Source organism: Cheilinus undulatus, linkage group 18, assembly GCF_018320785.1.
Source record: "Cheilinus undulatus linkage group 18, ASM1832078v1, whole genome shotgun sequence".
Lineage (NCBI taxonomy): Eukaryota > Metazoa > Chordata > Actinopteri > Labriformes > Labridae > Cheilinus > Cheilinus undulatus.
Window position 1 is genome coordinate 43,401,166 of NC_054882.1, and position 18,816 is coordinate 43,419,981.

The 18,816-nt window shown below is 41.8% G+C and overlaps 1 protein-coding gene across 1 annotated transcript in view; it reads right to left on the reverse strand.

The window, feature by feature from the left end:
- The window catches only part of LOC121526331 (disheveled-associated activator of morphogenesis 1-like), a 48,489-nt gene extending 30,005 nt beyond the window's left edge, over positions 1-18,484 (reverse strand). The window contains exons 1-3 of the mRNA XM_041812874.1: positions 18,126-18,484; positions 265-479; positions 101-190 (exon numbers count right to left, since the gene is read on the reverse strand). Coding sequence (XP_041668808.1) covers positions 101-190; positions 265-447 — 273 coding nt within the window. The 5' untranslated portion in view covers positions 448-479; positions 18,126-18,484. The remainder of the gene's footprint in view (positions 1-100; positions 191-264; positions 480-18,125) is intronic.
- Between the last annotated feature and the right edge of the window lie 332 nt (positions 18,485-18,816).

The following is an 18,816-nucleotide window of genomic DNA, read 5'->3' on the forward strand; positions in this document are numbered from 1 at the left end:
TGGATGGAAGGATTGATGATGGGTGGATGGATGATGGGTGGATGGATGATGGATGGATGGATGATGGATGGATGATGGATGATGGATGGATGTTTCTTACCATTTTCTTACTACAGTAAATCTGCCATTTCTTCTCGGCTGGCAGAGCAAACATGGCGGCTCGGTGCTCCTCGGTGAGGTCCAGCTCATCCTGAAACAGAAGAACCAGACGATAAGAAGAGAGACGACTCAGAACATGACCCCAGATCCTGGTCTGGTACTCACCACCAGCTCAGTGAACATGGTGTCCAGCTCCTGAGGGGGGGGCATGGGCAGTGTGGACTCCAGGACCGCCGCAGTGTGGACGTCCCGGACGTAGGTGATCTCTGGTTGGTCATCTTCTTTGAAGCAGCAGGAAAACAGCGAGGCTAGGCTCCGCCCCTCAGGTTGCTTCACCCTGGACACCATATTTATGGCAAGGACGTCACTGGAGGTGTTGACTGAAGAAGAAAACAAAAATCATAAATCACTGAGGAGGTTTTGAGTCTTTGATAATAAAATGTCATCCAATGTTGGGCCAGTTCAAGAACCCTTGAATAACTCTGCTCCACTGTTTTTTCCCCACATTTTATCTTTCAGATTAAAAGGAGAGTTAGTTATAGATTAAAATAGGTTAAAACAGCTGCACAGGTGCTAGCGCTGCTGCCTCACTGCGAGCAGGTTCCTGGTTCTCTTCCTAGTCTGGGCCTTTCTGTGCAGAGTTTGCATGTTCTCCCTGTGCATGCGTGGGTTCTCCAGGTACTCTGGCTTCCTCCCACCACCAAAGACATGCTGGTTAGTTTAACTGACTCTAAATTGCCCGTAATTGTGGATGTGAGCCTGCCTGGTTGTCTGTCTCTGCATATCAGCACTGTGATTGACCAACGACCAGTCCAGGGTGTACCCCGCCTCTCGCCCAATCACAGCTGGGATAGGCTCCAGCCCCCTGCGACCCCGAACGGGATAAGTGGTTTAGAAAATGGATGGATGGATGAACTTAAAGAAAACAAAATGGTACCATGTAAGAGCTGTTTGGAAGCCAAAGACTGGTTATCACCGAACTCAACCAAATGAATTAGATCTCTAAAAAGAGCAGTAATTCCCATCATTCTATGTAAGGCTGGACGTACATAAATAAATCCATGCTTCCTGTTAACTAGCAGAAGGTAACGGATTATACATGTGCCATCAGTACCAGGGGTTCTCAAATGGAGGGGCAAGGCACCCTGGTGTACCTGTGTCCAACCATGCCTGAATACTACGACAATGATGTGTTTACACTGCTAGTCTGGATTCTGTCAATGATTGAGGAAACATCTGTGAGAACAAAACCACTTTATAACGTTCAGTAAGGTATGTAAACGACTCTTTACTCATTTATAAAAGCTTCTCTTATTTTGAAGCTGATTTTCGTACTTTTCTGATCATTTCCTTTTATTGCGTTGGTAACATGATGCTTTTATTTTGAAAAGTAACAAACAGGAAGTAAGGTGAAGAGACGATCTGAGAATGGAGAATGCTGCATAAAATCTGAGTCATTAAAACATAAATAACAGAGACTTTTCTGGTGTAGCACCCCGCTGTTAGCATGTAGCTACTTTTAGCTACATTGTAGTTTTGTTCAGCATGTGTGGGCAAGTTTGTGCATTTCTCATCAGCATAACGTGCGGGTATACCCCAGTTTCTTTGTTGTTGCCTTTGCTATCCTAGGAGAGAGTAAACTCTATGGAGACTGATTATACTCATACTCCTGCATAAACCTGCCCTACGGCACCCTCCTGAACGAACAACCCTTCATCATCATCATCATCATCATCATCATCAGTAAAGCCTACACCTCCTCTTTCATTCAGCATTTATTTTTTTACTCACATTAAAATCAAAGGAGATAAACCTTTTATTTAACCCTAAACTCACAGCTTTCATTCCAGTTGGTGAAAAACTGGTGGAACAGCACATGAACCTCCTCCCTGCCTGGATCCTCATCAGTCTACATACGGAGCAAACAGATCCACAGAGGAGTACAGCCCTCCACACTGCCCTGGACCACCTAGAGAACCCCAGGACCTGCAGCGACTACAACTCAGCATTCACCACTTAGACTAGGCAGGGGTTCTCACCGTTGGAGTCCAGATCCTGAGAGGGGTCTGAAGAAACACTAGGAGTATTTTTAATGCACACATTAGCCACTTTACCTCATTAGTACCAAAAATACAACCTGTTTTCATCACTTTACCCACCAGTTTAGACAATTTTAACACTTTTTTGCCATTTAAAACCAATTTTTTTCAATTTTAAACCATTTCCACCTATAAGTGCCTCTGTTGACCCATTACTGCCACTGTTAGCCACTTTTTATGCCCATTGTTGCCAGTTTAAACCAGTTCTGCCAATTTCTACCTATTCCTCAGTTAACCTGGATTTGCCAGTTTTGACCAATTTTTCATCTGATTTTCCACGCTTGTTGCCACTTTAAATTGGTTAGGCCACTTTTTAATAGCGTTTTTGCAATTCTTTTTGCCACTGTTATGTCATTTCTTCAACTTCTAACCATTCCTGCAACTTTCAAAATCCCATTTCACCAAAGCAGCAACCTCCGGACTGGAAAATGAAGCCAATGGGGAAGTGCAAAAAACTGCATTACAGCGAGTGTCAGCTTAAGGCTGCAGGAGCACCAGAAGTCCCGTCTGGTCACCTGTTAAACAGCTGGTTTTACACTAGAAATAAACTGGTTTACAGCCTGGTTCTACACTAGAAATAAACTGGTTTACAGCCTGGTTCTACACTAGAAATAAACTGGTTTACAGCCTGGTTTTACACTAGAAATAAACTGGTTTACAGCCTGGTTTTACACTAGAAATAAACTGGTTTACAGCCTGGTTCTACACTAGAAATAAACTGGTTTACAGCCTGGTTCTACACTAGAAATAAACTGGTTTACAGCCTGGTTCTACACTAGAAATAAACTGGTTTACAGCCTGGTTCTACACTAGAAATAAACTGGTTTACAGCCTGGTTCTACACTAGAAATAAACTGGTTTACAGCCTGGTTCTACACTAGAAATAAACTGGTTTACAGCCTGGTTCTACACTAGAAATAAACTGGTTTACAGCCTGGTTCTACACTAGAAATAAACTGGTTTACAGCCTGGTTTTACACTAGAAATAAACTGGTTTACAGCCTGGTTCTACACTAGAAATAAACTGGTTTACAGCCTGGTTCTACACTAGAAATAAACAGGTTTACAGCCTGGTTCTACACTACAAATAAACAGGTTTACAGCCTGGTTCTACACTACAAATAAACTGGTTTACAGCCTGGTTCTACACTAGAAATAAACTGGTTTACAGCCTGGTTCCACACTAGAAATAAACTGGTTTACAGCCTGGTTCTACACTAGAAATAAACTGGTTTACAGCCTGGTTCTACACTACAAATAAACAGGTTTACAGCCTGGTTCTACACTACAAATAAACTGGTTTACAGCCTGGTTCCACACTAGAAATAAACTGGTTTACAGCCTGGTTCTACACTAGAAATAAACTGGTTTACAGCCTGGTTCTACACTAGAAATAAACTGGTTTACAGCCTGGTTCTACACTAGAAATAAACTGGTTTACAGCCTGGTTTTACACTAGAAATAAACTGGTTTACAGCCTGGTTCTACACTACAAATAAACAGGTTTACAGCCTGGTTCTACACTACAAATAAACTGGTTTACAGCCTGGTTCCACACTAGAAATAAACTGGTTTACAGCCTGGTTCTACACTAGAAATAAACTGGTTTACAGCCTGGTTCTACACCAGAAATAAACTGGTTTACAGCCTGGTTCTACACTAGAAATAAACTGGTTTACAGCCTGGTTCTACACTAGAAATAAACTGGTTTACAGCCTGGTTCTACACTAGAAATAAACTGGTTTACAGCCTGGTTCTACACTAGAAATAAACTGGTTTACAGCCTGGTTCTACACTAGAAATAAACTGGTTTACAGCCTGGTTTTACACTAGAAATAAACTGGTTTACAGCCTGGTTCTACACTAGAAATAAACTGGTTTACAGCCTGGTTTTACACTAGAAATAAACTGGTTTACAGCCTGGTTCTACACTAGAAATAAACTGGTTTACAGCCTGGTTCTACACTAGAAATAAACTGGTTTACAGCCTGGTTTAACACTAGAAATAAACTGGTTTACAGCCTGGTTTAACACTACAAATAAACTGGTTTACAGCCTGGTTTAACACTAGAAATAAACTGGTTTACAGCCTGGTTCTACACTTGAAATAAACTGGTTTACAGCCTGGTTTAACACTACAAATAAACTGGTTTACAGCCTGGTTCTACACTAGAAATAAACTGGTTTACAGCCTGGTTCTACACTAGAAATAAACTGGTTTACAGCCTGGTTTAACACTAGAAATAAACTGGTTTACAGCCTGGTTCTACACTAGAAATAAACTGGTTTACAGCCTGGTCAAACACTAGAAATAAACTGGTTTACAGCCTGGTTTAACACTAGAAATAAACTGGTTTACAGCCTGGTTCTACACTAGAAATAAACTGGTTTACAGCCTGGTTCTACACTAGAAATAAACTGGTTTACAGCCTGGTTTTACACTAGAAATAAACTGGTTTACAGCCTGGTATACACTAGAAATAAACTGGTTTACAGCCTGGTTCTACACTACAAATAAACTGGTTTACAGCCTGGTTTTACACTAGAAATAAACTGGTTTACAGCCTGGTTCTACACTAGAAATAAACTGGTTTACAGCCTGGTTCTACACTAGAAATAAACTGGTTTACAGCCTGGTTTTACACTAGAAATAAACTGGTTTACAGCCTGGTTCTACACTACAAATAAACTGGTTTACAGCCTGGTTCTACACTAGAAATAAACTGGTTTACAGCCTGGTTTAACACTAGAAATAAACTGGTTTACAGCCTGGTTTTACACTAGAAATAAACTGGTTTACAGCCTGGTTTTACACTAGGAATAAACTGGTTTACAGCCTGGTTTTACACTAGAAATAAACTGGTTTACAGCCTGGTTTTACACTAGAAATAAACTGGTTTACAGCCTGGTTTTACACTAGAAATAAACTGGTTTACAGCCTGGTTCTACACTAGAAATAAACTGGTTTACAGCCTGGTTTAACACTAGAAATAAACTGGTTTACAGCCTGGTTTTACACTAGAAATAAACTGGTTTACAGCCTGGTTTTACACTAGGAATAAACTGGTTTACAGCCTGGTTTTACACTAGAAATAAACTGGTTTACAGCCTGGTTTTACACTAGGAATAAACTGGTTTACAGCCTGGTTTAACACTAGAAATAAACTGGTTTACAGCCTGGTTTAACACTAGAAATAAACTGGTTTACAGCCTGGTTTAACACTAGAAATAAACTGGTTTACAGCCTGGTTCTACACTAGAAATAAACTGGTTTACAGCCTGGTTTAACACTAGAAATAAACTGGTTTACAGCCTGGTTTTACACTACAAATAAACTGGTTTACAGCCTGGTTTTACACTACAAATAAACTGGTTTACAGCCTGGTTTTACACTAGAAATAAACTGGTTTACAGCCTGGTTCCACACTAGAAATAAACTGGTTTACAGCCTGGTTCTACACTAGAAATAAACTGGTTTACAGCCTGGTTCTACACTAGAAATAAACTGGTTTACAGCCTGGTTTAACACTAGAAATAAACTGGTTTACAGCCTGGTTTAACACTACAAATAAACTGGTTTACAGCCTGGTTCTACACTAGAAATAAACTGGTTTACAGCCTGGTTCTACACTAGAAATAAACTGGTTTACAGCCTGGTTTAACACTAGAAATAAACTGGTTTACAGCCTGGTTTAACACTACAAATAAACTGGTTTACAGCCTGGTTTAACACTAGAAATAAACTGGTTTACAGCCTGGTGTTACACTAGAAATAAACTGGTTTACAGCCTGGTTCTACACTAGAAATAAACTGGTTTACAGCCTGGTTCTACACTTGAAATAAACTGGTTTACAGCCTGGTTTAACACTACAAATAAACTGGTTTACAGCCTGGTTCTACACTAGAAATAAACTGGTTTACAGCCTGGTTCTACACTAGAAATAAACTGGTTTACAGCCTGGTTTAACACTAGAAATAAACTGGTTTACAGCCTGGTTCTACACTAGAAATAAACTGGTTTACAGCCTGGTCAAACACTAGAAATAAACTGGTTTACAGCCTGGTTTAACACTAGAAATAAACTGGTTTACAGCCTGGTTCTACACTAGAAATAAACTGGTTTACAGCCTGGTTCTACACTAGAAATAAACTGGTTTACAGCCTGGTTTTACACTAGAAATAAACTGGTTTACAGCCTGGTATACACTAGAAATAAACTGGTTTACAGCCTGGTTCTACACTACAAATAAACTGGTTTACAGCCTGGTTTTACACTAGAAATAAACTGGTTTACAGCCTGGTTCTACACTAGAAATAAACTGGTTTACAGCCTGGTTCTACACTAGAAATAAACTGGTTTACAGCCTGGTTTTACACTAGAAATAAACTGGTTTACAGCCTGGTTCTACACTACAAATAAACTGGTTTACAGCCTGGTTCTACACTAGAAATAAACTGGTTTACAGCCTGGTTTAACACTAGAAATAAACTGGTTTACAGCCTGGTTTTACACTAGAAATAAACTGGTTGACAGCCTGGTTTTACACTAGATATAAACTGGTTGACAGCCTGGTTTTACACTGGAAATAAACTGGTTGACAGCCTGGTTTTACACTAGATATAAACTGGTTTACAGCCTGGTTTTACACTAGAAATAAACTGGTTGACAGCCTGGTTTTACACTAGATATAAACTGGTTTACAGCCTGGTTTTATACTAGAAATAAACTGTTTTACAGCCTGGTTTTACAGTAGACATAAACTGGTTTACAGCCTGGTTTTACAGTAGACATAAACTGGTTTACAGCCTGGTTTTACACTAGATATAAACTGGCTTACAGCCTGGTTTTACAGTAGACATAAACTGGTTTACAGCCTGGTTTTACACTAGATATAAACTGGCTTACAGCCTGGTTTTACAGTAGACATAAACTGTTTTACAGCCTGGTTTTACACTAGATAAAAACTGGTTGACAGCCTGGTTTTACACTAGATAAAAACTGGTTTACAGCCTGGTTTTTTACTAGAAATAAACTGGTTTACAGCCTGGTTGTAAAAATCAAACCTGTCTCATTAGCTAGTGTCTTCATTTGCTCTCTCTGTACAGGGGGTGGATTTTTTTTGTACCACATTTGTTTAGATTATATTTAGGAAAAACTTCACTGCCCTCTGATTCGCTCGTCTTATTTGATTGACAGATAGCTACGTTTCTGTCAACCAGAATGCTAGCTAGCTAGCTGACAGGAAGTTGCGCTTAGTGGGTGGGCCATTAGGTTGATCCAACGTTAGGTTGAGACCACAATTTCGATATGGAAGCCTCTGTAGATCGGCTTTAAGAACTGTTTGAGTCGGCCTATAGTAAGCAAACGACTGACGTCACACAGGGTTCCAGTTCTTTCTACACTCTATAGGTTCATCACCTTCTCACCAATCTTAGCCATTTTAAACCCATTCTAATTCTGTTTTTAAGAAAAGGCATTTACATTTTAAGAAGGCTTTTCACTAAAGCATGAAAGAATTCTAAAATCATTTCTTTGATAAGAGTGGTTATCTTTCAGGTTAAACATAAGTGGTTATTACAGCTGAACTTTAGGCCTCCAGTTTGGCCGGGCCCCACAAAGCTCCCCTCTTTATCCCCTCATGGACGGCCTGGTCTCCACATGACTATTCTAGACTATTCTGGCTGTGTTCATCCACCTTCAGGTCCAGTGGGGGTCCCTGGTCTTTGGCACCTTTATTTTGGGGGTCGTGGGCAGAAAAGGCTGAGAACTCCTGGTCCTGCTGACAAAGTTCATAACTTCAACTCTTCTGGACATCTGCTCCTGGAGAGGAAACTTCCTAAGGCCGGCCAAAAGTCATCAAGGATCAAGGATTACCACTCGATATTGGAATACACAAAACCGTTCTGAATCCCTGTTAAAGAAGTGTATGAACAGGAGAGAGAAGACGTGGTGTGGTTTTCTTTTATTTGAGAGACTGGTGCCAAAATGCAACGTCTGATAGTCTCTGCCTTCTACTGAAATATCAGGTTTAAAACTAAGATCCTCTGTTGTGATGGTGTCATGATGCACACGCGGTTTTCACAGATACTTTCTTTCTCTCAGACTTTGATACATAAAATGAGCATTTATTTCTATTCACACCCATTAACACCCCGCAGGCTGCAGAAACACGCCCGTCTCCTATCCATCAACATCACACACAATCGAACACACATCCATGAGGGTGTGAGCTGACTAGAGCAGTTCTCGTTCGCCCGGCTGAGTCACGAGGCGTGGCTCCGTGAAGCACGATCCCATCTGATCATTTCTATCAGGCTCTGATTTATGAAAACAGCTCTTTGGTATGTCACAGCCAGTTTCAGTCCACATACTGGAGTCTGGGTCATGAGGCGAGCTCTTGACGGTGCAGCGTCACACTCATGGCAAACACGTTTTCCTGTAATGAAGTGATGAAACGCTCCTGACCACAGCAGGAAGCAGGGCCGAGGCTGCAGGCCCTGTCGTCACCGCTTTATGAGCAGAACTCTGGTTTCACTGTCAGCGGCATGCACCGAAGAATTTACTGCCTCAGATGACGACGTCTAACACTGATTCACATCTGCAACAAAAATGAAAGAACGGCCTTTTGTCCAATGGAAATGATGTCCTCTAATCTAAGATGTTACATAACAGAGCAGAGGTCATCGACCTCATTTGCTTTTTCCTGGACAGACACGTCAAATAAACTAAAATAAACAAGCATTTTAGTCTAGTTAACATATTTATGTTTAAATATTCGTATTTTCCTCCAAATGTACATGTTTTAATTTTTAGCAGTGAGATAGCCAGACTGGCTGTTCTCCAACCAGACGTGAGGGGTGACTGAGATGTTTGGCTGCGTATTTTCTGGGTCATGTTGGCTGTCCCTAGGTTTGATGCTAATGTGCTGTGTGATTGGTGAAAAACACCTGAGCTTTTTATTTTTATTGTCTGGCAAGAAAAAAATACCCTCTAGTGATCCTAAATCAAGATGTTAATGCAGAAAACTGCATTACTGCAAGGATGGACTGATTTTTATGAGCATGCATCATGGTTGCTTATTATTGGCTGGCATAACCTTGCAAAGCAGATGGATACGCCCGTTTCCATGTTTCGAAGCTCCCGTCTGAACCGTTCGCGCCCGGTTAGAAAGTGACAGGACCAATTAGCAACGAGGGGCGGCACTTTCAGGCGCGGTGGAGTCGTGACGTAAACAAGCAGCAGCAAGAGCTGGTGCAGTTATGGAGGAAGAGATTAGCGTGGATGCTGCTAAAGCGCCGGTTTTATCAGAACTTGACGACATTTCTCCGTTAAAGAAGAAGAAAGAACAGCAGTGAGATGTTTTCTTTTCAAAAACCACAAAAGTCGAGTACTGACATGTCTACAGTTGCCATGGTTACTGATATTCCTCAGTAGCTGCGCATGCGCAGCTCAATAGTGGCTACGTCACGTATTTTGTTGCTCTGATTGGCCCGTAGAGATGTGACAGACAGAACGTTCATCCAATCACACTCCGAGTTTTTTTCAAAGCCTCTGCCTTTTCTCAAACGTTTCCTATTGAAGCTTTCCCAGATGGATGTGTGGAACAAATCCATCTGGTGCGTCAGGTTATGGCTGACAGGGATTCGAGTCAGATTTTAAGTCACTGCTAGTAAAGCAACGTGAATATCAGCAGGGGTGGTGTTAGTGACCTGGAGGCCCCAGGCAAAGCTCGGTGTAAGCCCCCCCCCCACATCACTCACCTCAGCTTCTTTGATGACCACCATATGAACGTGATTTAACAGAAGCAGCACAGTGTGCAGAAAAACACATTTAACTCCATTCAGTGTAAGATAATCTGCATTATAACCAACCACTGTTAGGTTAAGTATCAGTGAATACTTCATCAACCTGGACTAACTGCATCCACCTTAGAGAATACAAAAACGTAAATCTGACGTCTCCTCCAAAGAGATGTGAGGATAAAGACTCTCTGTACTTAAATGATTTTTATGCTCAAACTTGTAGCTTTTCTTCATCATTCTCTAAAGTTCATGTACTCTCCTGCTCTCAGGGTTTCATGTTTTCAGGTACAGTATCTTAGTAAGTGTATCTGGCCCAAGGTCCCATCAAGAACTTAATGCAGTTAATTTGTATTTCTGCATCCAATCAGCTGCATTACATGAGTTTTTAATTTGTTATTAAGAGAAAAATACATTAGGCTCTATTTTCAGTATTTTTTTCAGTCAATCATACTGAACTGCAGCAAAGCAGGGGTGTCGAGCTCATTCTAGGTCGATGGCCGTATTTGCTCCAATAGGACGTCCTGGGAGCTGGGCAATTTTTTAGCAACATCTATACGACCAAAGCTGATATAACGGCTGCTGTAATGTTGATAAAGAGAAATGATCCAATATTAGATGTAGCTACCATTTAATGAGTGCTGCATGTTTGCACACTAAAGGGTTAATTAGCTGCTTTAAAGAGAGAATTTACCTGCAGGTAATCTAAACAGGTCAGGCAGAGATATGCTGACCTTGTAACATCTGACAGTTTTTACAGATTTTAACGTTTTTTTAGAATCCACTGATGATGAATTTACAAGACTGAAATATTCATTATAAATATACATTCACTGTGACTGTTTATGGATTCAAAACAGAAACCTGTCGTCCACAGTATCTGATCTGACCCTGACATTATTTCAGCTGACCTGGGATCAGTGCACAGAGTCCAGAGAGGAGACAAGTGAGAGAAAGGGGGGAGAGAGAGAGAGAGAGAGACAGAGACGAGGATCCTGTCAGATTTATCGCATTGCTGTGCTGCTACTGCTTATAGCTGCCAACCGTCACCTGCTGGGTGAAAATTCGACTGTAAGCACATGTCTGAGCCCTACAGTCGTTCTTCTTCACGTCTGCTCTCTCTGAATCCCCCTGACATCCCTGCACGCGTGATGAACCGGGGCATCTCCGTGTGTTTTGGATGCATTTTAGCGCTGCACCAAGATCAAACATGCCAACCTCTCATGTCATTGGACAGCCTGTGTCCAGATTAGGATTGAATGTTCAGTAATTAAGTCATTTTAACCGTTATGAGAAGAATTTTTACCATTTAATGAGAGCTGGAGTTAAATACACCACAGGATTTATAAACCAGTGATCAAGAGCATAATTTCACTTCTTGATGACATAAAATTAAATCATATGTAAATAAAAATAGTTGAAATTGGTCTGGTATTACAGATTTATTATAATGTGGGGTTAAATCAGACTGGAGACTGAACTGAGTCACTCACCAGACCGAGGTGTGATGTCTGCATTTACACAGAGAAAGTGTTTGTTATCCTGAGAGCAGCTGTTTTAACCCCAGTCAGGGGACGAAGTCTGCTTCTACAAGGCAGAAACCTCTGACCCTGACATTCATTAAGGCCTTTGTGCTAGAAACTAGTCAGAGGTGGACCGGACCAGACTCACTGAGAGAGCAGAGGTGATGCTCTGACATACGTCTTTTTAATGATGCTCCTCCCTGCTCTAAATGTTAAAATATTGATAATTTTCTCTGACCTGGGGAGTGGCAAAAACACAAATAGCTATAATTGTAGAAAAACAAACCTAGGTAGATTCTTGAGGCCCCCCTTATGGATGAGCCCCCAGGCCACTGCCTACCTTTACCTGATGGTAAAACCGCCTAGGCCTGATGTTATTAGATTTTTATTAACATGATTCAATATTTATCATTGACACACTTACTTAGGACTTAACCTGTACTCTTATTTATAGAAACCACATACACACAAATGTCCAGATGCACAATCATTTGACCTCATCTGAGCAAATCTTCACTAAATGAGTGGCAGCTCAAAGATGGTGTGTGTGTGTGTGTGTGTGTGTGTGTGACTGAGTCATTCCTTCATGTTCCTGTTCTGACCAGACAAGTTTAGTCATCACTGAGGTCACACGAGTGATATTCAGCAACCATCACCTCTTCATCTGGAGAAACCTCTGAGAGCAAGGGACAAGGCTGACGGGGCCCTCAGGGGCCACTGCATTAAAAACAGGCATGATTCTGTAGTGAAATCCCTGCATGGGCTCAGGAACATTCCAGAAATCATCGTCTGTCAACACAGTTGGCTGTGCCATCCACCAATGACAGTTAAAGCTGGATCATGGAGAGAAGAAGCCATATGTGACCAGGATCCAGAAACACCGTGGTCTGTCTTCTCTGGACCAAAGCTCATTTAACATGGACTGAGGAAACATGGAAAACTGTTCTGTGGTCAGAGGAAACATGGAAAACTGTTCTGTGGTCAGTGGAAACATGGAAAACTGTTCTGTGGTCAGTGGAAACATGGAAAACTGTTCTGTGGTCAGTGGAAATGTGGACAACTGTTCTGTGGTCAGAGGAAACATGGAAAACTGTTCTGTGGTCAGTGGAAATGTGGACAACTGTTCTGTGGTCAGAGGAAACATGGAAAACTGTTCTGTGGTCAGTGAGAATGTGGAAAACTGTTCTGTGGTCAGTGGGAATGTGGAAAACTGTTCTGTGGTCAGTGGAAATGTGGAAAACTGTTCTGTGGTCAGAGGAAACATAGAAAACTGTTCTGTGGTCAGTGGAAACATAGAAAACTGTTCTGTGGTCAGTGGAAATGTGGAAAACTGTTCTGTGGTGAGTGGGAATGTGGAAAACTGTTCTGTGGTCAGAGGAAACATGGAAAACTCTTCTGTGGTCAGTGGAAATGTGGAAAACTGTTCTGTGGTCAGTGGGAATGTGGAAAACTGTTCTGTGGTCAGAGGAAACATGGAAAACTGTTCTGTGGTCAGAGGAAACATGGAAAACTGTTCTGTGGTCAGAGGAAACATGGAAAACTGTTCTGTGGTCAGAGGAAACCACAGACGCCGTGTCCTGTGGACTAAAGAGGATCTGGAGCATCCAGCTGGTTCTCCTGGCTCAGGTCTAAAGCCTGCGTCTCTGATGTATGGGGGTGCATTAGTGCCTATGGCGTGGGCAGCTCTAACATCTGGAAAGGAGTGTGAGCGCACAAATCATGCGTGATGGTCGTGCGTCATAAGTGATTCAGTCGTACAGCATGAGTTGACATTCTGCACGACTGTGGTATGGTCGGCTTGAAATCACACAGCTGATACCCGGCTTTACTGGCAGTTGTTAGCTTTTAGGCTAGCCAGGAGTTGTAGATGAGACTGAGGTCTTCCTTTTAGTCTTTGTCGTGTTTTTCTTGATGGAAATTTCCCGTTCTTTCTCTCAAAGGTGTCCTGGACTATCCATCTTCTTTGCTGTCACAGGTTTCAACATATGTTGTCAGCTTAGTTGTGAAATAACTCTACAATTCCAGGATATAACTCAAGAGTGCATCTTTCCAGCAGCCTGGCAACCAGAGCAGTCCCAGCTCTTGGTTAGGACCCAGGCGTGGGCCATGAGGCTATGTTCAGTGGGTTGTGAATATAAACCTGGAAAAACTATGTGGTAAAAAGTGATGTGCGTTTACTTTTAAGGAAATTTCTCCATGTCTGTGCACTGTTGCATCTTTTGTTCCACCAGAAGTCCAAACTTCCCTGTGGTTCATTAACATATTGGCTGGTCAAAGTATTTAGGCCATGTGGGTCATGGTCTGGAATGGGGGGGGGGGGGGGTCATAGTGGGTCCTGATGCTGAACAAATGAAGAACAATTGATTTGAAATGTCTGTTATCATTAACCCCTGCTGTTTGCATCATTCCATTAATGGATCAAATGTTTTGTGTGTTTTTAGATGTTTTAGGGCAAATTTATGAAAAATTCAGCAGGCTAAGCACAGCCGTTGATACTTTGGCCCAGTGTGAATTTAAGTGTCCAGGATTCTCCAGTGGAAGAAGTTTGACACAACCAGGACTGTTCCAAGAGTTGGCAGGGCCAAGCTGAACAATCGTGGAGAAGGTCCTGAGTAAGAGAGGAGACCTAGAACCTGATGGTCTCTGACAGAGCTCCAGAGACCCTAGAAGTACAACCATCACTGCAACCCTCCGTGTGTCTGGGCTTGTTGGACACCTCTCCTCACTGCAAAACACGTAAAAGTCTGCTTGGACCTGCCCAATGCCACCCTAACAGTGAAGCGAGACTGGGACTGTCCTGGAGTACCCTAGCCAGAACCCTATCCAACATCTCTGGAGAGACCGCAGTCCTCATCCACTCTGACTGAGCTCGGAAGGATTAACAAAGAAGAATGGCAGAAAATCTTCCAGTCTGTGAAAGCATGTTGCGTCATATCCAAACAGACTAGAGGCTGAAACTGCTGCCAGAGCTGCTTCAGCTAAGTGCTGCCACTGCCTGCACACTCAGACACGCCGCTTATGCTGGGATGGAATAAAAACGTCTTCATTAGAGGTCGCTGTCTCAAACAGACGTCCACAGCTCCTCTGCTGCTGCTCCGTCCGTCCTACGCTCAGCTGTTCTGTTGCAGCTGTCTGTCTCTGTGTCCAGGTAAACTAACATCATTTATATGTTTGTACTTTCTAACAACGCACTCATGATCCTGCTATGTTTACCCAGAAAGTTCCAGTAAAGTTTCTAACTCTTCTTCTTTGTGTTTTGATGCTTTGGCTTGAACTGTTGGCTGCATTGCTCAACACTGCCCCCTTTAATTACAGGTAGTATTGCAACGATTAGTCTGCATCTGTGCGCTGTGAAAGAATGTGCCTAAACACAGATGAGAGAACAGAGGAGTGACAGGATGCTCTTTAGAGCAGAAAGGAGCGTAAATGTGAAAGCAGACCAGAGGGAGAGGGGTGGGGAGGTCGTCCTGCTCGGGTGAGTTGTGATCTCTGATGTTTAGCTCTGTTTGCCCCCCCCCCCCCGTCCCTTTAATGTGTTTTACATAACAACATGTGGACGTTTACTTCAGGGCTCCAATAATGACCAGCTCCATGTGCTCGCTGATGTTATCGATGACAGGCTTATCATTTGTTCAGACACTCAGATGAAGCACTGAGCTCTGAGTGCACAGAGTTTAATCAATACTTATCGATCCCTGCATACTTTCCCTGCACACAGAGGTCAAAGGTCAATGTTAGCGACAGAGCGGCGGTCATGCAGCTGGAGGGTTCCAGTCTCATTCAAGGACAGAAATGTTTGCAGGGAGCTGTTTGTATTCTAAACCAGTGTTACTCACAGCCACACTGTTGAAAAATACCTTTGCCAGAGCCACAATGTAAGAGGTGAAAACAGCTTCAAGTGGCAATAAAACAAGTTAAAGGTGGTAAAAATGGTCAAAAAGCTGCGAAAATGGATGAAAAGGGGCAAAAATGGGGAGGAAAAGTGGAAAAAGCCTTAAAAAAGAAGCAAAAATGGGTGAGAGGTTGCAAAAAAGTGAGTTACAGGTGGCAATAAAAGAGTGAAAGGTGACTACAACGGGCAAAAAGCAGTCAAGAGTGGCAAAAATGGGTAAAAAAAATAGGAAACAAGTGGTATTTAATGGCAAAAGGATGCCTAGATGGGCAAAATATGGTGAAAAGTGGCAAAAATGGGATAAACGTGGCTAAAAGAAGTGGCAAAAATGGGCAAAGTATAGTAAACTAGCAAGGGTGAAAAGTGGCAAAAAAGGTGACAAAAGAAGGAAGAAAGTTTCCCTTTTTCCAGGTTTTCTGGGAGAATAATATTTAAGATTCAGACATAAAGAGTATCAGAGTTGTAGAGCAGATCTCTGTAAACAGATCCTCTCTGAAGCAGCCAAACATGTAGATTTATGGTCTACATCAAACTAAAACTAGATCTCTAAACTCATGGAAACATTAGTCTGACTGATACTGAAGGAAGCTGGTACTAAATCAGATTTATCAGATTTGTCCATTAGGTATGGAAATAAAAAAATTGCCAACCTATTATTATGACTGGCTTTATGATTATTATGCAATTTATCATTTCATCTATTATTATTATATGTCTGAAATCATTTGTTATTATTATTTCTTTATTTCATTTTAAAAAATTTCTTATTTAATTGTCAGTCTATTTAGTTCACCAGTTTGTTTTTGTGTAGACTTTATTCATAGCCATCCCCTTTTCCCTTCAACCAACAAGACTGGAATAAAATATACTCTATAATCCAGGACACCTAACCACACCACAGATTAAAATGATGTCTGTTTTATTTTTATTAACTCATTAATTTTGTTTTTTGTTTTTTCTTGTTACTGTTCTGTACGTGTATTTTCACTTTATCACAATTTAAAAAAATAAATAAAATAAAACAGCCAACGTGTTGCTTTAATCCCCATCATGTAGACAGTGCTGTTATATGCACACGTTTATAATACATTCCTTAAAAATGTGTGTGTGTGTGTGTGTGTGTGTGTGTGTGTGTCCACCAGCAGCCCCACCAGTGTGTGAAGAGGCTTTAAACTTGACCAAAGACATTCTGCCAGAGATCTCAGGCCATTTTTGTAAACAACAGAGGTGCACTATAAAGCAGCACACATAGACTCAGTGATCTCTAAAGGTGCTAAATGTTCTCTCTGTGTGATCAGTGATGAGAGATGATGAAGTTTAGTCACCACGGCTGCTGCAGCTGCAAAACCATGCACAATTAAACCCACGGCTTTAAGGACATTTACACTTATTTGAATTCCTTTCTAGTGAAGCGTAGATGAAGTTAGCTGGTCCTGTCGGTCATTTCAGGCTATAATAGTCCCTGTTTTTTTAAAGCGTTCAGTAAAGGGAACTCTGGCAGGATGGGGCTTGCCAATGCATTAACTAAGATAATTAAGGCGAATCTTTTCTGTTTAGAAGCACACGGAACATTCCTTCAGTCTTAGATCCTTTATGATAATAGTTGTGGATTATTCTCATATTTCTTCTTAAGGATGAAGGATAAGAGGGCATAGGAGCTGTTAGAGAGCCAGCAGAGACCGTGGAGCATGTCATCCTAATGTGGCTCTGCAACCTGTAAGGTGTTAAAACAATCCAACTATAAATCACTTCCAACATTCTTTTTTACTTTAGACTCCAGCGTTCTGATAAAGGATTAAATGAAATGCCTGCAGAGGCATGCACTCTCCTGGCTGCATGATCACACCAGCAAATGTTCATATGATGTCGGTTTAAAACACCTGCAACAACGCTGGGAACCACTGCTCCAGAGAAACATCTCCTCTCTCTCCTCTGGCCTCTGCCCACTTTTCTCATCTTTTCAGCCAAGTTGGGAGGAGGAACCAACATTTCATTCAACAAGTTTAAATCCTGACTATCATCCTGAGAGCACACTCCAGGTTCACTGTTTTCATTTCAGGGAGCTGTTGACCCGGAGCAGGGATCACATGGAGGTTTTTAATCCTTGTCTGTTTCTCAGAGAGCTTTTTAAACTTTGCTGCCTGAATGTGTCACTACTTTGTGTCTAAAAGGTTGTTTTCTTTCCAGTTTTGGTCGACACAGCACAAAAATTTAGCATTTTGATGATGGCGCTTCTCAGTGCAGGAATCACTTCCTGTTCCCCATCAGGAGTCTTTAGTTCTTTTGAACACAACCTCATCCTAGCTGCTCTGTGGTAACCATGGTAACCATGGTAGCGGGGAGTGTTTGGGAACAGCTGAGTTTCAGTCTAGATGTAGAACTAGTTAAATTGGTGCAGCAACACTCCTGATCTTTTTAACTTAACTTGATTTCCTCCTGCTGTATAAATGCGTGAATATAACTGATAATCATCACTGCTTGCAGGAGCCGATCGTTATCACCACATACCAAAAACTCAACATAGCTTGTTAAAAACAAAAGGAGTTTGACAAACAGCATCTACTCATTCAGAAGAAGTCAGAAACATCCGGACAGAGGAGGGTAGTTTGTGGATATTTAAGGTTTTGTAAAGCAGAAGGTTGTCTGGTGAATCAGGGCTGCTCTTGTCTCCGTGTTCTCCTTTAAGCGTGTGTGTTTGCGGGGTTTCTTACCTTTGGGCTCGTCTTTATGTGATGCAGTGAGAGGCCATGTTGAGCTCCAGCTGTCAGACGAACGTCCAAGGCTCAGAATCCAACATCATCCTGAAGTTTTCACTCTGTTTCTACCCTGAATCTCTTCAGGACACAGATCTTTACATGTTTTTACACAGAATCCAGAAAGATTTAAAAACTGAATGAAAGTCAGAAAAATGGTCTGGTTTGAATCTTAAACTCTGAAAAACAGAGATTTAACTTCCAGTGCAGGAAGACAGCAGCAGCTCTAGACAGATGATGAACTTAAATCCCGCTGTTAGACTTTCTAGAGAGCAAACGTTGAGTTTAAAATGTTCCGTCTGTTATAATCCACCAGAGAGAGGAAGGTCACCAGGCTTCATCAGAGTTCAAACTGAAAGTTAGTCAGAAATATGCAGAGATAAAAATCCTCTGTTTAGGGCCTCCGTCCCGTTTCCTGCGTCTTTTCTTCTTCTGCTTTGTGGACGGATCAATAGACCTGATCAGGATTGTTTATGAGTGTGTGAGAAGCAGAGACTCTGACGTACGAGCCTCGGTGATAGTTCAGTATGTGGAGAGAGAGCAGAACACACACGACTGCATTCCTGGTGGAGGCGGTCACACCCCGACCTCACCCTCTGCTGTGTGACTACAAAACCTTTTCACCAGCTAAAAATCTTTATGAAAGGTC